We start from the raw sequence: 20734 nt of genomic DNA, 5'->3' as shown, positions 1-20734 counted from the left end.
GCATTAGACAGTATTGGTAAGTCTGGCCATGACTCCAACCTGTATATCAGAGTTGGCCTCTGCTAATAAGTTATCGGAGGCCCTTATTTTGTTTTATATATACAAAATGCAAGTCAAATTGCATTTTATATAGCGCTTTTCTAGCTGCAACAGCCACTCAAAGCTCTTAACAAGGGCTAGAATATTGTATATATATATAAACCTACAATAAGACAAACACAACACACGAGTCGCCTTCTGATCTCCTCTGCACATCCACTGCTAACATGCTCAATAACAGAATTTACACTAAGAAGTTGGTGCTAAAGGAGTGTGAGTAATGTGCCATGTGCCTAAACGAAAAGGCTCATGGGAATGAGCAGATTGAATACTCCTACCAAATGCACGATTGCTAGAGATTTTTTCCATCCATGAACACATTCAGATCATCTGGGGGATAATTTGGTTAAATATATTGTTATCCCTGATGTCGTCTTTCTTAAAGTTTGGATGTCATGCAAGAAGGCCTTTCACCAGCTAGGCCATCTGAGTTCTACAACAATCTAAATCCACACTGAAATAGCAACAAAAAAAACAAACCCCCAAAGTCGGTGACCGTCAGGTCAACAGGTCTGTTTTTTTGGGCCATGTGAAATCCCTTAGGGTTTCTTTCAACAAAGTGGACAACATGTATTTAATACCACGAAAGGACAATAAATTATTTCACCATCTAATGGATTAGCTTTCCAGAGCCAGAAAAACTAACCTTGAAATTGAATTCACTTTTTGTTGGACGGTCCATTACTATTGTGCCTTTGACTGATTAAGAAGTCATTTTTCCCCTGACAGAAAGAGGGGGAGAGGGACAGAGGGTAGAGAGTCCGCCTTTAAGGGGGCAGCCATGCGTGTGAGGCTGTGTTGTGCCTCTGAGACAATGGGTGCAGATGGCTGGCCCGCTGCAGATGTGGCCCGGCCTGTAACGGACGCCTGTGAGAGAGAACACCCTCCCATGGAGTCTATTTCAGCTGCCTGGCAAGGCCCGACACACACACAGAGACGGTTCTGGTCTGGACACACATTCACACAGAACCCCGCCTAGACAAAGACACGCGCACAACACACACACACACACACACACACACACAAACACACGCACGCACACACACACACACACATATGCAAACAATAGTAATAATGAAATTTTTTTTGCATGTTTATGTTAATAGGTAAACTTCTATGATCTCATGCAATCGCATGTGGTATGTCAAAGACATGTGGTATGTCTTTGACATACCACATCAGAAACATCCAGAAAGAAAGACAAGCAGACAGAGATAGACACCGATATCAGTTATGGATTGTAATCGATTGTATTTCAACAGGAAAAAAGGCCTGCCTGCTGCAAGGCTATACGTGCAGACTATGTATATGCTGCATGCTGACAGTACTAGCATAGAAAGCTGACCCACCCAAGGATGGTGTAGAATGTGACCCCAACTGGAGTAATCTGAAAAGCCTGAGGATTACAACAGTGGCTAGGCTGTCACAGAGGAGGCAAAGTCACAGTGTGTGAGTGTATGGTGTGTGTGTGTGTGTGTGTGTGTGTGTGTGTGTGTGTGTGAGAGAGAGAGAGAGAGAGAGAGAGAGAGAGAGAGAGAGAGAGAGAGATGAGCCAAATAGCCCTAGCACTGGTTTCTCTCTGCAGGGAGTGTTAAACATGAAAAGTGTTGTTGTACCATAAGCAGGATTTTTGCAGGAAAACAAAAATCAAGGTGCACAGATAAATATATTTCTGAGGTACATTCAAAAGTGAGGTAAATTGCTGCCTCACTTTTGTATGTATGTATGGCAGCAGTATGTATGTATGCATTTCTGTCTGTCTATCTACATGTATAGATACTGCATCAGTCAGCGTTCAACTGACTGATGCGGATTTCTGAACATGTTTGCGGTCTGTACAGTTTTTGGCCGAGGGCAGGCACTGAATAGATGTGCATCATTGTTTTACTACAATGCCGAGGAGGCCCAAGTGTGTCACCTGCTCCTCAAGCAGGCGTCCGCAACCCTCCTCTAGTTAACACTGCCAGGAGATGGAAGAGCTCAGCGCTAAGCTTTGTCATCTGCACACTGAGAGGGATAACAACTGTTCAGCCAGTTGCCTGTACTGCTTTTCGTCTACTTTATTACTAGACTACAACGAGAGTGTATGTTTATATGTATATATTGCATGTGCATTTGTATGAGGGTACGCTTGTATTTTATGTATTTATCTATTGAAGAAATAAAAAAAATAACTTAAATTTTTTTTAAATTGATTAAAAATTAAAATTTAAAGATTTATTTTGAAAAAATTAAGAATTAACATTCTTGCCTTCTGTTTTCTTGACCAGAACACTTTCATTCTCCTGATCTGGATTGTATAGCCCGTGTTAGCCAAGTTGGGATGTTTTTTTTCTGTGTTATTATCATTCGCTCGCAAAAAAATAAAATAAATAAATACTGTTTTATAAGTGTGAGCATATTGCCTGTGAAAGCAATGTTATCTTTGACCTCATCTTTCCTCCCTTATGGTGCTTTGGGGGGGGGGGGGGTTGAAGCAGGTATGGGTCCTGTCACTCCCCACACATGAACACCTGTTGGAGACACCAAATCCCCTTTGTCTCCCGGCCCCTCTCTGCAGATATCCAAGACGACCCCCATTCACACCGCAGCAGAAGACTGATTATACAGCTACATGCAGACAATTATCACTCTAAAGGACGCGTTGTTGTTTTAGGCAGAGGCTTTTTTGTCGAAAGCCGTTTAACAACAGTTGTATAGAAAGCTTTAATTCATGGGGTGTTATTTTGTCTTTAGGGAGCAGACGGGCTCTCTGACCAGCTCACTAGCTACAACAGCGCAGTGTTAGTTGGATTTGTACAGCTGCCAAAATGAAACATTGCAGGCAAGGAGATTGCATCATGAATTAAATCCAATTTTGGAAATATGCAGATATATTCAACATATTCATGTTTTATATATATTCAAGAAAAACGTGTTGTAACAACCAATATCTTTGAAGCCAAAAGCAAGAAAGCACCAAAACAATTACATAACACATCTCAGTTTTTATTACATCAGGTGGAATGTAATATCATAGATAATAACACTGTGGCAAGTTGGCAATAATGCAATAATGCAACTATGCAAAAGCTCAGGCAGTATACAAAACAGCGCAAGTAAAAGAGAAAATACAATAATTAAGTACTCAAAATTATATTAGTAGTACATAAATCTGTAAACATCACATACTGTGTATATTAAGGTATTAATCTAAATAGGGATCATACAATGTAAGGCATTACAAAAAAATAATGGTAAATTATTGAAATTAGATTGTGTGGTCACACTTGCAAATTTCAACTTGATGACCTTTATTTTGGTTTAAAGTTACAAAAAAACTGCACAAAAACATACCATTCACCAAGGAAAAGAACTGTCTCCCTTCAGGTCAAAGCAAGTTATTCACATTATTGACTGGGATGTTAATATATGGTCCTCTTAAATACTTAAAATGAACTTCAAATAGTTTATGTAAATAAAAGAGCTTTTCACAGCATATTGCCATAAAACTTGCTGTTTGTACATTGTCAACCAAAATTCCCAACACTCATCTTGCGTGATGCAGGCCTGGCACTTTTCCTTGTCGTTTCACATCCCAACATGTGCTGTTTTGCCCTCTTTTTCAGCAAAAGCTACTTTCTCCTCGTCTTTATGCATGCTCCATAACCCAGGTAAGGAACTCACAGAGTGACTAAGTGACTTCCTCAGTCTCTGAGGCGAGACTGAAGAGGTCACTTAGACGAGTGAGGAAACGCTCCTCTCACTTAACATGTCCAGATGAACTGATTCATCTTTCTGTGATACTTTCTCCTTGCTAACCATTATCAAGCGAAAATGTGGCAAAGGTCATTACTTGTCCTAAGTCCTTCTCAGTTAATCATAGTCCATTCTTTGTCACAACTAGAAACAAGCAGCAACGGGGAGGGGGGGGGATCACCGAAAACGTTATTGCAAAACATTTCTAATGTGAATAATTAATAATTTTCTGTATTATTAACTGCAGAATGTTCGGTCATAAGCATGTAGTGAACATCTAATTGTAATGATATAATGATTTATCACAAACTACACTGAGTTACCAGTCATATAAAGTAACATACAGTATAACATGAAAGTATTACCATGAATAGGTCCAAGTAGAAATCACACTGATTAAGGCTCAGCTTTAGATAATTTCGACAAATCCATCCACCATGACCCCACTGGTTTAATAGATCCTCTCATAATAGCAGGTTTTCTTGCCTTTCAATATACATTCAAAAATCAGACACAAAAAAAAAAATGTTAGAATTCACACATTCTGAGCAGGCTTACTACATTTGGATATATTCATTAGGTTCAAAACCTTGTTAGTTTCTTGTGGTACCCACTGTATTAAACCCATTAAAAATATGGGTCACATGAAGAACCTACATGCTTATCTTATATTCACCGTTCATTTCATTTTCTGAGCCCCGGGAAGTGCTCAACTCAATTTCCTCTAATGGCAGGTATCCATATTACCACCTGCTGGAACATTAAAATAGAAATAGAAAAAAAAACCTCTAGTATCAAATAGCTGTGGAGGAAGGAAAATGAGGATAACACAGGAAGTAAAGTGTGTGGCCTTGGATGACTTCCTCTGAAACAAGAATTTTCCCTCCAAAAAAGGATGTGTCCAAGTGAATTAAAACAAAAATGAAACAAAAAAAGTTCTAGGACTTATTGACTTAATGAAATTCATTCACTTCAGCTATTTTCCCTCCTCTTCAAAAAACTGGGGAATCTGTGAAGAATCATCTCCTCTCGTTTGGCGACACATAGGTTTCCTTGTAAGGCTCATCTTTTTCAGTCAGTTCTCTTCAGGCTTCGGCTTTCTCCTTCTTCTTGTTCATTTTCAGGAAGGAAGGTGTGCGGAACTTCTTTTTCTTCTTCTTGGGGGACATGGTTTGGCTCTCTGGGGTCTGGGCGTCCCCTGTCTTCTCTGTCGTTGTTATGGAGATTTCAACCGTATCTGTAGTGCTCACACTCAGCTTGGATACCTTGATGCTTAGATCCTCTTCCATCTCCGCTAAATGGTCTTTACCATTGGGTATTATCTCTGTCAACAGAAGAAACCAAATCAGCAGGGGAGGGATGGAGAAAGATAGGCGCTGCAGTTCAGATATGGCTGTATGATTTATTTCGATATACTTTATTAATCCCTGTGGGGAAATTCCTCTCTGCATTTAACCCATCCTAGCTGTGTAGCTAGGAGCAGTGGGCAGCCGCCATAGAGCACCTGGGGACCAACTCCAGTTTGTCTTGCCATGCCTCAGTCAGGGGCACAGACAGGATATTAACCCTAACATGCATGTCTTTTTGATGGTGGGGGAAACCGGAGCAACCGGAGAAAACCCACCAGACATGGGGAGAACATGCAAACTCCACACAGAGGACAACCAGGGATGACCCCCAAGGTTTGACAACCCTGGGGTTCGAACCCAGGACCTTCTTGCTGTGAGGCAATAGCTCTAAACACTGTGCCACCGTGCTGCCCAATGATACTACTTCACATATGAAATTGGCTGGAAGTGTAATGTTTAAAATGAAAAACAACTTCTTCTGTTCGGTGAAAATTGTTACTAACTAATAATTCAAATATCTACTGGAATTACTTAGTGAATAGCTAATTACCTTGCTTAGCTGGAGTCATTAAAGGGGAAAGCGAGAGCGAGATGGTGGAACCATCAAATGTGGTCATCTCCTCAGCATCGGTAATGTCATCAGTATCTGCAAAAGGATGAAATTCAACATTTAGAGACCATCTATCACAACTAATGTGTGCATGTAGTCATGCAAGATTTATCAGATAAAAACAATTTCCCTGATTAATGTAGTGTTCAAAAAAGCAACAAAACAGAAGTGAGAGCTGCTTAACTCGAGTTTGGATACATTACTTTGCTGACTGGGAAACCAGGAGCATATGGAAACAGACTGATTCAGAGTTTCAGAGCCACTTTACTTTCACATCAGCGCTACATTCCTCAAATACCTCCTCCACTCTAAAAATTAGCGGTGGAAACCAAAATTACTAATGGTCAATATTTATTTCAGATGTGTCAAAATATAGCAACAGGAGCCAAATTCTAACAGTGGAAAACAGTGTATTAATATTCTGAATTGGCAGTTTGAAACTCCATTTTTGTTTACTGTATTGCAGTTGAAGTCGAGCACAAACTGACACTACAGCGTTCAAGAAAACAAGGTAAAAGTTGGCTTGGAAGAAAATTTGTAAGCTTTTTGTAAAACGAAACAACAATGAAAAATAGGTCATGCATGGAACGACAAGACCATCATCTTTATTTATAACAGACCTTTATGAGAGGATGTGAGGATCAAAGCAGGATGGCAGATTTCAGTTAATGCTGTAATTCAAATATTACCTTTCAGAGATTACATAGTACTGCCTTGACTACACAACCTTGAAACAATGAGTTGTAGTCTTGCTTACGACTAAATTAAAAATGTTCTGATTTTACTTTACCGGGGGTATAGCGTCAACATCCTCTGAGAATACAGTTTAATGATAGAAGCACTGAGATGAACAACTTTCAGCTTTGTTAAATGGTGAGTTAGCAAAACTATCATGGTGTGTTTACATGGACAAAGCCAGGTATAGGATTTGGGCTGAGACAAGCATATCAAAAGATACCTTGCTAAAACCCCAGAATCATATCATCTAAAGCTGTAATTCAAAGCTACCGTTGCCCCAAGGAGCAATGTTCTAACAGGTATTCCTATAATAGGTGTTCAACAAATTCAAAAATTTTAATTGAATGGGCCTGGAATTGTCTTGAGGCAGCCCTTTAACATTCCTTAAGTCTTCTAATGGTCCTGTATGATGATGTCAGAGATACCTTTAACCATTTGAAAATGACTTCACCCACGCATCAATTTCTTTTTGACCCCTGTGATCTCTCGGATCAGCCCCTGCCAAATCTGACACACCTACATGATCTGGTGCTAAATTTGAGCCTATGGAAACCCAAGTGGGTAAATTGTAAGTAGGATTTTTAGGCCTTTGAAGAGAAATGATGCAAAGTGTAGTTTGCAATAACAGCCTTCCCATCATATAGAAATGGCTCTAATTGGTAGAATATGAGATGCAGTAATAAGTACCTTCTTGGCCTTGCTGTTTTCGCTCAACTGTGTTCTTATATTCCTCCAGCTCGTCCTCTGTCAGTCTGCTGAAAGGGTTGGGAGGAAGAGAGCGCGTCAGCTCCTCATCCTCAATGATGAAAGCCTGATAGAAAAAAAGAGGACATAAAAATACAACTATGAGCCGAAACATTATGACTACTCACAGGTGAACCGAATAACGTTTATCATCTCCAAACAAGGGCACATGTCAAGGTCTGGGTAGATTAGATGGTAACCGAACAATCAGTTCTCGTAGTCAACATGTTGGATGCAGGAGAAATGGGCAGGAGTTAACACCCAACGACTTTGACAAGGCCCAAATTGTTACGGCCAGATGACTGGGTCAGAGCATCTCTGAAATGGCAAGGCTAGTGGGGTGCTCCCGGTCAACAGTAGTGAGTACCTACTGACAGTGGTCCGAGGAGGGACAAACGACAAACCAGCAACACAGTGTTGGGTGCTCAAGGCTCATCAATGTGCTAGGTCAATGAAGGCTATCCTGTCTGGTTCAAAATGATAGAAGGTCTACTGTGGCACAAGTCACAGAAAATTTTAATGATGGTTACAGGAGGAATGTGTCACAACACAGTGCATCATACAGTGCTGTGTATGGGGCTGCGGAGCCATAGACCACTCAGAATGCCCATGATGACCGCTGTCCACTGTCAAAAGTGCCAAATATGAGGCGCATGAGCATCAGAACTGGACCTTGGAGCAGTGGAAGAAGGTGGCCTTGTCACCATTTCTTTTAGATCACGTGGCTGGTCGTGAATGTGAGCATTGTTTACCTGGGGAAGTGATGGCACCAGGATGCACTGTGGGAAGATGACAAGCTGGTGGAGGCAGTGTGATGCTCTGGGCAATGTTCTGCTGGGAAACCCTGGGTCTGGCCATTCATGTGGATGTCAATTTGACACGTACCACTTAACTAAACATTGTTGCAGACCAGGTACACCCCTTCATGGCAATGGTATTCCCTGATGGCAGTGGCCTCTTTCACCAGGATAAAGTGTCCTACCACACTGCATACATTGTTGGGGAATGGTTTGAGGAACATGATGAAGTGTTCAAGGTGTTGCCCTGGCCTCCAAATTCTCCAGATCTAAATCCAATTGAGCATTTGTGGGATGTGCTGGACTGACGAGTCCTATCCACGGTGACTCCACCTCGCAACTTACAGGACTTGAAGGATCTGCTGCTAATGTTTTGGTACTAGACACCACAGGACACCTTTAGGGGTCTTGTAGAGTCCATGTCTAGGCAGGTCAGTGCTGTTTTGGTGGAACACAGAGGACCAAATGCATATTAGGCAGGTGGTCATAATGTTTCGGCTCATCAGTTTATATATCATAGTAAGCTTAAGTTCTACTTAGTAATGCCCTCATTCACTTCAATTGCAGAGATCAGGTGAAAGTTTGTATTCCCAATTTAACAGATTGAACAAGTGGAAAAAAATATATCACGGGTGATCAACTAAGAGTAACTGTGAATGACAACAGCTGAGAAAGAAAAGATGACTGTTTTCTACGTTTTGGGTGCTTTCAACTGTAGAGGATTGAAAATGAAATTGAACAAAATATTCACAACACAAAATAAATGCTTCCTGGAAAACGGTTAGTGAGGAAAGTCACGTCCATGGAGCAAACAAGAACAGAGTGAATGAATAGGTGGTGGCTCAAAAACAAAGGAAAGGAACAAAGAAGACCCCAAATATCAGCCAAATGTTGGAACTTGCCATCATATATACACTATTAAAGTATCACCTCTGAATGGGTGTCTTCTTTTCATACATATCAATTCACACATGTTCTTTCCATATTTTTACTTCAGTCTGGATAAAACTGCATTTGATATGCAAGGTGATATATTTACAAACCCATTGATTTTGATGTAAACCCGCTAAAACAAAATGCAAATGTGAGCCTATCCTGGCGGGCATTGGGTGGAAGAAAAGAAGACACCCATGGCACTCATCTATTATAAGGAAGCACACACACACACACACACACACACACACACATCTATGGGTAATTCAGTCTCCAATTCCCCTAACACACATGTTTTTGGACTGTGGGAGGAAAACCCATGCCAACATAAGGAGAACATGCAAACTGGGATAGAACCCAGGCCTCTCCTCTTTCTTAGAGGCAATATTGCTAACCTCTAAGCCGCCATATCCTTCTTCACACAATCTCCTCCAATTATTTAACACATTCACCGATCAATACACACTATTTGTTAAAAAACAAACTTGAATTTGTATAGCTGCCAAAATGAATGAAATATGAATGCATACATATTCAACATATTCATGCTTTGTGAACCTCGCCTTTCAAGGCGCGTGTAACAATATCCAATATCTCCCAGTCAAAGGAACATTTGCATTAAGTTCTCAACTTAGTATTCATCTCAACTAAAATAACAGGTATCCATATTAGCACCTGCTAGAAGATGGAAATAAAAGTGTTAAAACATTTCTGTTATGGATGATCAACTTAAAGTGTTGAAACGTGATTTTTTTTTTTTAAACACACACATCCTGAGGTTTTGTTTATGCATCTGTCAGCTGAATTGTGCTTTCATGGGACAGTGTGGATAAATGATTGTGAATTAAAAATAAATGACACAGGCTATTATCTACCATGTGATATTATTGAGACTTCAGTGGTATGCTTCTTTCATATATCCATCCATCCATCCATCCAAGCCGCTTATCCTAATCAAGGTCGCGGGATGCTGGAGCCTATCCCAGCAGTCATAGGGTGGCAGGCGGGGAAATACCCTGGACAGGCCGCCAGTCCATCACAGGGCCAACACACACACACACACACACACACACACACACACACACACACACACACACACACACACACACACACACACACCTAGGGACAATTTAGTATGGCCGATTCACCTGACCTACTACATGTCTTTGAACTGTGGGAGGAAACCGGAGCACTCGGAGGAAAGAACATGCAAACTCCATACAGAGGACGACCTGGGATGACCCCAAGGTTGGACAACCCCATTGGGCAACCTCTTTCTTATATTTCAATATGAAATATACTCACCGGTCCTGGAACAGTGTCCACAACAATGCCTGCCAATAACTGAGACTTTGGTCCTGGAGTCATCTGGTCACATCTGTTCTGTTCTCTGATCTACACAAATGTATTAAACAAGCATCTCTTAAAATAGATTAGTTCATCTCCTGTATCACCTGCTGTACCTCACTGGGATGACATAAGGGCTGTCTATATGGCACCGAGTGTCCTCGTACAGAAAGGCACTACTACAGTGTGATAAACTGATGTAAGTGTTGAATTTTACATTAGATAAAGCCAGTGGCCGAACGACTGAATGATCCTGTGTAACGCCCCGCTGCCATGCCATAAGGAGGCTGGCTAGATCACATCGGTCACTCTAATCTATATCAATTTGCTTGGGGGAAAAGTTCAAAAGAAACTTCTATACGTTCATGAGAAGAATTCTGTCTATAGGGCATTAGATGTTAGTTCTCAGAAAGCAAGGTAAAAGCTGGGTTCTAAGATTTCCACACAGCTGATGCTGATGACTCATAGTTTAATAAAGTATTCTATGTTACACTGAAGTAGTTCCCACAGCTGAATTGTCCTTTTGGGCCTTTTTTGTACAGTCATACATAACATGTGGTGGGCGATGTTAACTGCAGTGTGAAAACAGGGATGTTCCAACTGACCCGGTTTCTCTTATCCACAACCTCTGTTGGATCTGTGTTGAGTGGAACAAACTGGTTCGGATCTTCAATCCTGATTGGCATGCCGCTGGAGTTGCCTGGCTCTGAGGACTTCATCCACTGAAAGAGAAATATACATACATCAAGAAAAACACGTGAATTGTAAGAACACAGGGGACTAAGATACTGTCTGGAACATGCATTCACTGATATTTCCACAAGAGGGCAGGCTAATATAGAAAGATTTCAGTTTCATCTCCTCTACAGTCAAATACTTGCACCTTTTCAAGGCCATATCACTTTGGTAGTGAGGATAAGAGTTTTATTTGCAGAAATATCTTGCTCTCTGTTCTTTTTTTTTCCTATAAAATATCAGCTCACCATGGTCTTTGTCCTGGGGCTGCACTCCCCGCTGGGTGAGCATTCGGGAACATTGACCCTCAGGTAGCTGTTGGGTGAGGTGAGCCAGCGGGTCCTTTCTCTCTGTTGTTTCTGCACCATAAACTTAAAAGGGCTTCGCAGATCCAAATCATTGTCCTCCGATAGCACAGCAGATACTGTGGCAGGGATCTCTACGTCATTCTTGGACCGAGGTTTCTCCCTTACAATTGGGTTCCTGTGAGAGTAGCCTGTTCTGTACCCCTATCAGTTCACAGAGAGAGGACACATTGTTCCAGTGTACTCATAAAAATAAAGATCCTTTCACTAGGTGACTGATTGCAGTTTTTTTCCCTTTGCAGTAATGTAGTATCCCATCACAAAATGCACACACAGTGAAACCACACAGTATATCATTTGTTTGAAATATCTATCTATAAGCGGCACAAGGCAACCCTGTGTGCTCTGACAAAATGCAAACACTTTTGAGAGTACACAGAATGAGTGCCTTTTTGGAAACATTTCACTGACAAAGAGACAAGATAAGACTTGACATTAGAATTGGTAGGGGATCAAGGGGGTGTATTTTTGAGAGCACTTCAAAAACTGAGACAACTAGAATCCTACTGAGGAGAACTCAAAGTGTATTTTGAGTCCAGTCCATGGACTGAGTGATTGTTTCGTGTGTGCTCTTAATTTCCTCACAGTCCGCCTTGCCATCTGGAAGCTATGACAGAGCGGGTGGGCGTGCTATGATCACAGAAAGCTGTGCGAGTTAACACAGCTGCAACCTGTTCCAGCTCCAGTTGTTTGGTAGTGTCACACTGAATCAGAAGACCAAGCATGGTCTGACATATTATGTATCCTTGGGTTTGGTCGACTCTGGTGTTTGCAGTAGTCAGAATAGCACTGTTAAAATGGAGGGAATTGCAAACATAGCAGGGAAATCTTCTAGCGATAAAAATGCTACAGGCTAGCATTAAATCATTACCTTTGATGAAAGGCTAATTAGTCTTTAATGAGGCCTAATGTTTATTACAGTTAATTTCTTACTACAATGGCAAAAAAATGGCTCAATTAGTTGGCAAAAACACGGCTGTCATAAAACAACACAAGTCAGTTCTTCCGATCCTTCCATGGTTGAATAACCCATCTACTGTCATTGCATTTCTGTCAGAGCTCTGTAATCAGACACTTCCCCAGGAAGTCACTGAGAGAGGAAACTCAAAGCATCATGGGTGAGGGGCACAGGTCAAGGTTCACTCACCAGGTTGTCTAGCATCCTCATAAGGGACTCAAACTCTGCTTCACCAATTTTCCATTTGACATCATTGACCATCACCACACCAGCCGCGGCCACTCCCTGGGTCAGGGGCTTATACTTCTCCCTGTCCAGAACAACAAGGTTGTCCACTCCACCAGAACACCTCAGAGCATTCACCTACAGGAAAGCATTTATAAACAGATTTGTTTTTAAAATAGAAAAAAAAAATAAAGACAATTTCAGATTCTATTTGATCCTTAAATGTAATTATATAGTAATCTATGATCTGTGTTGTTACAAATCAGATTAACAAGCGTCAGTAAATGAATCAGCATGATTCTTAACAAATAAAATTACCCAATCTGGAATGATGAATGTTTTCTCGTTTTGTAGGTCAAGGCTTTTATTTTAACCCAGTGAATTCTAACTGTGAGTCAACACAATTGCCAATATTTGTCATTTCGTTGCAATGAGAACATTTTCAGCACACATTTAAACGATGAGAAACCAAATAGCGTGACGATAACTGCAGAAAGAACAGTAGTAATAACAGTGAAAAGCATTGTATCTGCCTGCTCCAAAGTAGAAAAAGCTAAGCAAACACAGGTGTCACTGACACTTCGCAAACACTAAAGAGTTCCACTTTGTGTGGCAAAAGAACAACGGTCTCCGTCAAATATTTGATTTAACTTTGCTGAAACTGCTGTTTAACAGCTTTACAGTTTCAACAGGTAAAAAAGAAAAAGACTTAGTAAAGGACCAAAAGTACATGAGTGATTTTCAACAAGTTTTAGACCAAAAATGCAAAGTATCAAACAGCAAAAAATATGTTAAATAAGATATGCATAACATTATTATGTTGTACACATGTAGTTAATTCCAATGTTACCAGTAAAACTATGCCAAAGCTAAATATTATGTCAAATTTAGAAAACAGGTTAAGGTGAACCTTGTAAATGCATTCCATGAACAGTCAGAAAACAGCATCAAGGTTACCATCAAGCCCTTTTTACCTGGATTTCACAAGCCTGCAATGAGTGGTAAACATAGTGAAAAGCCTCTTCGATGGTTTCCCCCAGAGCAACCAGACCATGGTTCCTCAGGACCAACACCTATACAAAACCATAAATTGGGGATTGCAACATAATCAGAGTATTGCATGTAAAAGATGCAGGTTTAACAAATGAAAGATATTTGATTCTAGTGACTATGTATTAGCGTAACAGGACAAGACACCCAAAAAACACACGCATTGACTTCCTGGCATTAAGCTTTACACAAACAGAATTCCTGCAAGAGTAACATGAAACTGCTCTCAACCAAAGAAATATATGAACATTTCTCCATTTAATCTGATAAATTTATTTTATTATTTTCCTGACAAGCTGTCTGAAACTGTCTTGAGCGCAAGTAACAGTAAGGCTGCTGTGATGAACTGAATCCCTTAGTTTGGCAGTTTACCTTAGCGTTGGGGCCTAGGGCTTTCTGGAGCTCCACCTTCCCCTCTTTATCATCCAGACAGCCATGGTAACCAAAGTAACTAACGTCGCCTAGAAGCAAAGCCTCCTGGGAAATGGGCAGGATTCCACATTTCATGGAGGACACCTGTTGAAGCAGGATGAAAGCAATTTTGTATTATGCCTCAGCAACTAACTAAACACACATTTTTGCCACTGGCAACAAATAAAACTTAACATTGCAGTGTGCATCATGTGTTGTGCATTTTGCATCACAATTTCAAAGGAATTTGAAGAAGACATTAGAAAGTACCAGAATCCAAAATGACTAGGCATACAGCAGGATGTTCTTAATTCAGCTTTTTTTTTTTAAATAGCGTTTAGGTGCAACATATAGTGCCCTGGTTAGAATAAAACCTGCAGGAAGCTGGTTATAATTCCAGTTTGGAGCATACTTACAGCAGCTGTAGCGGGGGTATGTATATGTATAATGCACCTCACATCAGGTCGAATGGAATAAATGGCAGCATGAGGATGGAAGCCAAACTGGTCGATCCCCAGATCAGTTGAACCCTGCTCCACCACATCTCCAATCATGTTTATTTTCACCTTGCAACGGTAGAAATATAATCACATAAGGGTAAATGGATGAAGGCGTGATTAATATACAATGGGCCGTAAAGCTTGACTATGTGATTTAGAGTATCCAAGAACAACTACATCAAAATCTGAACAACATATGACACCTCCTGTTTGTTAACACATCAAAAAGGCTTTTACATTTATTGCACTAAGGCAATATATTAACTGTTCTTTTCTATGACTAACCAGATACTAAAGCCTTAAGGGATTTATTAAGCACCTTCCACAGAGACGATGCCAATGATGTTGATGCAAATTTGCTTCACAGAAAACAATGATCATTTTTTGCAGAGACTTGATGACAGTGCATACTTAGCTTAAGCATAAATTACAAATGCACTTTAAGAGCCAATTTTGCTTACCAAATTTGCTGCAGTAACCTCAGCATAAGACAGACCTTGTGGGCAAATAAGAACATGGTCCTGCTCTTTGCTGACCCGCACCTGTGATGAAAGGATGTAGACTGAGTTGTGAAAAAGCTTCCGAAAGTTTAAAACTTCATACGATATATATCAAAAGTATGAACTCAGAGAAAACATAATGACATAAAGAGCATTAATTAATGTCATCATTCAGAACATTGTTGCAATGTAAAATTGGTTTTGAAAGTTAGCGACGATAATTACTCTGGTTAACGTGTAAATACTCTCTCCCCGTAAAACTAGTACTTATTTTACATCATCTGAATAATTAAAACGGCAATAAGGGTATGCTATGCAGAACAATTCATATATACCATCACTATGGTTTAAAACAACCAAATCAATATTTGTGGGAGTCAACAATTTACAGAATTAAGTCTTGAAGTTTTGCTATAACAATGATGCATGATCTGCAAAACCACATTAAAAATATCTCCCTGTATCCAAGAGGGAAGGTTAATCCAAAGCTTAAGGTGAAACTGTCTGAGCACACAACTATATTTTCAATTCAGCCATGATAGAGCAACAATGATATTATGTTCACTTGAGCATTGAACCTTAAAAAAAGACTGTGGGTTCAATAGTTTAACTTCCTACCCCCCCCCCCCCGTACATGTTTTGACACTCCAATATCCGGCTGTGGAAGAAAGTTGTTCATATCCGTAAAAACAGACTGTTGCAGACCATAAGAATTCTTGATCTAAGAGGCCTCCCTCATGAAGACATTCTTACCACAGTCAGAGTACACACGATATCCATAAATAGACAAACCTTGTACAACATATTGGCAGATTTGCATGGGAATTTGATCAAGGAGTGCACTCACAGTTATGTATGAGCTTGAAAAACGAGCCCAGTTGAAGAGGTCAACAAGCCTGTAGAGGCTAGCCAGCTTGCAGCGAATCTGTTTCTCTCCTTTGGCAAAGGATGGAGAGTCGATGCCGTACAGGTCATTGACTGGCGTTACCATCCCTAAGCCTGAGCCAAGTCACAAAAAGCGTTATCATGTTGTCCTCACAAATTGTCAGCAATCAAAACAGTATTCATGAAGTCTGATTAAGTAAACTAAAGTCTAAATAACTCAAATCTTCTCTTGTCCTTACATGGCTGACTTCGAAAACTATTAAACTATCTTTTTTAAAGCAACTTAAACACTTGCTTTAAGAGGGCATTTACAATTAGGACATCCCAGAGACCAGAGACCTTGAGTAGCTCCAAAAGTGGCTTTTCTCAGAACTAACAAAATGCTGCAGGATATTTTCACTGTAATACTATATAAGGGCACCGAACACAACAGAACTCTGTTTTATGGCCACTTTAAAAGTGACTGTAAGCTATATAAAAAAGAACAGGTCTGCCTCAGTTTCTTCAAATTTATATGCAACAGTGGCCATGTTAACATTGTTTCATTAATAAAAATGAATTAAAGAATGCGCACCTAAAAAGGTGCAGGTCATTGATTAATAAAACAGCTTATATTTAGAGACAAGTGTGCCATCTTCCTATTTTTTCAAAACATTCCTTTATTAACAATTTTGACACTCCAACGTTTAGAAAATTTTGCCTGAGGCCTCTCGGTGACCCCTGTTGAAGCACACAGGGAAACAATTAACACAACAGGCAGCTGTAATTCATTATTGGAGCTGGGCATGTGGGGAACTCAGGAGAAACATTCAGGATAAAGACTGCAGTCAACATGTTTTTGCCTTTTCAGCTGCTTCAGGCTTTTTTGAGTCACAAGAGTCTGAGAATTCCACTTTAAACAATGAAAATATTCAGATGGAAAAATGCACAGAGAAATGGGACATGCTGAATGACAATCAATTAGAGAAAAACAGTCAAATACATTCATAAACACATACACAAGCAAGCACGCGCGTGCGCACACGCACACGCACACACACACACACACACACACACACACACAGTGCCACTCACTGATGGGGGAAGTCAAGGCACCAGAGCTGCCAACAGTGCTCGCCATGATCAGGTCGGCTATCTGCCTCAAAGCCAGCAGGCCTGTGGGGTTGTTGCCCTTTGTGATCTGATCATGAATCAAGCCTTCCAGCTCATCTTTAAACACCTGCAAAGGAGCAGAGTACGAGTTAGACAGATTAGACTGGACAAATTTACACAAACATGGGTTAAATAACAAAAACAGAACAACACATGCTTGATCCATAATCAACATCAGTGGGAATCATCTCTTTATCTGCCAAGTGTTTCCTCCGCAATGGCTGGGAGAGTGACATAGCTGGATTGATTGCCCAGCTTTACTCCATACTGTGTAGTCTTTTCTCCATTAGGATGACATGACTTGGGAAGGGGAGGCAGGAGGACCACAAGAGGAGGAGAGCACATCATCACGGAAGCTCATGTGTACACAACCTAACCTCGACCCTGTTCCAATTCCTTTCTTTTTACCTTTTCAGGGGCTGTCAGGGAGCACAGTGTGCTCCCAGACCCTCCTTATTACAAGTTTACACAAATCACTAGAGATCACTAAAAACCCCTTTGTGCATGTGTGACAAGAGTTGACTGGGGGGGTTCCTATTAAGCGTGTTGATCAATTTATGCCAGCAGAGTGGCCTGTGAATCTTGGTAATCTATTCCAATGAAAGAATGCTTTTCTCCGGTCTGCCTCTGCTCAGCTCCAGCATTCTCCTTCATCTCAGCACCGTTCCCATGGTGATCAGCTAAGTTCCACTTGTAGCCTGTTATGCAATCACAGACGAGCGTGGGCTCCTCTTATTTCAATGCACTTCGTTGGTATGTGTTTATTGCACCTCCTTGTGCCACATTTAACAAAACCGGACTGTGTGAGCTGTGCCGATTCTCCAATCTCCATTCTCCTGTGTTTTGTCACGGCATTTACACAGCCAACTAAGGTCTGTGCAATAATTCAGTTTTGCCTGTATTGCATTTTGATGGTATCGTAGCGGGATGACATTCGGATTTTGACATATCATGATACACAATTTTATTATCTAAAGTAATGATAACAAGGATTGGTTACCTACAATTTCCCACAAAATAAGGATTGACATATTTGAGAGTGTATTCCTGGTTTTGGTTTGATGTTAAACAGTTCAATGTAATGAATGAACTATAGTTGATTTCCTAAACATGGTAATTTGGATATGCAAGCAGATATCATGTGTTGATATTATGTAAAAGACCCCATGATTATCGTGATAATATTATTTTGTAGGCATGTGCCGATATCACTTTTTCACTGCTGATACTGTTTTCAAGTATGAATCTTTAAGAATCAGCTAATACCAAGTACTCAGAGGATTTTACCATGTACTGCTTTTGCTGAACAGTGCAGACTTCAACTATTAGTTTGGGGTCAAAGGGCAAAATAATTGAAAAAGAATCAGCTTTCCCCCCACCATTATAGAAATACAGGCTTCAAGTGCAAAAAAAAAATGCATTAAATCAAGCCATTTTACTTTTACTTACGACAAGTTACTCATGGCCTTTGGTATTGGATTTTAGTCTTGGGCAAAATCTCTATACTGATACTCCAATTTAGCTTGGTATCTGCCAGATATGCAACACCAGTATCATTATTGTTGCATCCCTAATATTTTCCAGATAACCCAGCACTATGGTCAGTTATTATCCATGGCCAGTGACAACAGAAGTGAATAAACTCTGCACTATGCCAAAATGCAGTTGCACATTTGAAGAACGCATGAAAATAAAGTAGAATGTGGCATTCTGTTTTGTTTCCTAAACTATTCATTTTAATCTGGACTTCAACAGTATTGCTACAGGTAAATTAAGACACCAAAGGGGAATGTGACATCCAGTAAGATGTGTTAATGTTTATTCATACACCCAAGGGATTTTGGCGGTTTTTTTTCAACAGAAGCACATTCCATTGTGGCTCCAGCTGCATTCAAACAGATTAATACACAACACCTGGTATTCTGATAATATATTTGGACAAAAGCAAGATGGCTATCCCACAAAGCTAAGTGGTAGTTCGTGATAGCTACATCTAGGCCTGTATTTGGCAGAGTTAATGAAATGACCCTTGCAAAAATGTCAGAGGAAAAAAGTAGCTCTGCTCATCTTAGGTCAGAAACAAAGGTGTAAAAGCACTGTCCATTACTGTGACACAGTAAATGATCATGTGGAAAAAGGAAGAGATATAAAGCTGTTGGCTACATACTGGACTCTGGAGGATCTGGGTTACCCTCTTCTTCTGCTCCATCATGTTGAAGTCTTGTCTCAGGTCTGGGGAAATATTCCTATTGCGAATGTACTCCGGGTCAGTATCATCCACACGATCAAAGTACCTCTCCTTGGAGTCATTGCTGGACAGGGACAGGGTCATGGCCCCTGCTGTCTGCCTCACTTCCACCAAACTCATGATCCCTAAAATTCCTCACTACACGTTAGCTCACTCTTCCACTGGAATCTGAGGATGGGAAAACAAGTCAAGGTTCAGTTCATAACAAGGCTACTGAAACGGTGACTGAGTAACAGATTTGAGCCTCAAAAGATGTGGGCACAACGGTGAGTCATGTAATTACAGAGACAGAGACAATGCATGGGAGAATAACTATTGAGGCCGACGTAAGCATGCTGCTGCAATGAGCATAGTGCTGCATGAGCTGTTTTGTTTTTTACCGGAGTAATTGCAGTGCAATCACCACACACACACACACACATCATAAAGAACCATCTCATTGTTTTTTTTTTAACCAAACAGTTCAACGTGACGAACCTCGCTTAGATTCTTAAACACAGTATTTTCCCATTATAAGCAGTTATTGAAGTTGAAGAATTTCCCTTCGGGGATCAATAGAGTACATCAAAAAAAAAATCATTACCCAGCATCAGTATCGTGTATAATCCCAAATGACCATCGCAATATTTTCCAGATCACAGTGAACGAGATAAAAGTAGGAACCCCCCCCCCAAAAAAAAATCATCCTGTATGTGAAAAGCTGTAAATAATGTCAACAGAGGAAACTACAGGTGGTCTATTGTGAGCCCCCCTCCCCCCCCATGCAAGTGGGCTACTCTGAATAGCAGTTAGCACCTTCGGTGTTTGAAGTGCTGTCTATGGGGGTGGGGGTGGCTGAGGATAAGGGGGCTAGAGGAGTGCAAGTTTAGCCATCTGTAGGCCTTAAAAACACATTGCAACCTCCTAGACACAGCGGAAACGGGCCGAAATTTTAATTAATTGGAAATTACTCGAGGACAGAGCAAATAAGCCACACAAAAACAACAACTGTGTTCACTTTCAATTGTGTTGGCGGTTGCATAAGGAAAAGCCACTCGGTGCGGTACATCAAGTTTCAATTTGGGGGGAAAAAAGCAGATACGCAGATGCGGCGGACTTACGGAGACAACAGATTTGGGCGAAGCGCGACCGCGTTTACGGAGACTTTCGGGAGGACTTGGCGCCGCAAACAACACGGTCGAGACGAACCAGCATGAAACAAAAACGAAGAGTACGAACAACTGCGGCGATGCGGAGTTACCTTAAACAAAACGTTCACTTTGTTAGAGAGATGCCCTCCTGACGACGTCGGCTTTTCCTCGGATAGAAAGAAGCTCCGGCGGTGTTGAGGAAGTTACTACTGTCTTTTCT

The 20734-nt window shown here is 40.7% G+C and overlaps 1 protein-coding gene across 1 annotated transcript; it reads right to left on the bottom strand.

Annotated features, from left to right (window-relative positions):
• Positions 1 to 3079: 3079 nt before the first annotated feature.
• On the bottom strand, positions 3080 to 20734 carry LOC130132845 (gamma-adducin-like). Its single transcript, XM_056301866.1, has 15 exons — positions 20625 to 20734; positions 19304 to 19552; positions 17059 to 17203; positions 15947 to 16098; positions 15061 to 15141; positions 14516 to 14665; positions 14061 to 14204; positions 13613 to 13711; positions 12603 to 12776; positions 11339 to 11599; positions 10961 to 11077; positions 10314 to 10403; positions 7222 to 7345; positions 5737 to 5832; positions 3080 to 5161 (listed from the first exon to the last, which is right to left on the bottom strand). Exons 2-15 carry the CDS (start codon positions 19502 to 19504, stop codon positions 4923 to 4925), a joined length of 2073 nt encoding a protein of 690 aa, XP_056157841.1. The 5' UTR covers positions 19505 to 19552; positions 20625 to 20734; the 3' UTR covers positions 3080 to 4922.

This window comes from Lampris incognitus, unplaced genomic scaffold, assembly GCF_029633865.1.
Source record: "Lampris incognitus isolate fLamInc1 unplaced genomic scaffold, fLamInc1.hap2 scaffold_185, whole genome shotgun sequence".
NCBI classification, from domain to species: Eukaryota; Metazoa; Chordata; class Actinopteri; order Lampriformes; family Lampridae; genus Lampris; species Lampris incognitus.
This window is presented reverse-complemented; position numbering and strand designations above follow the sequence as displayed.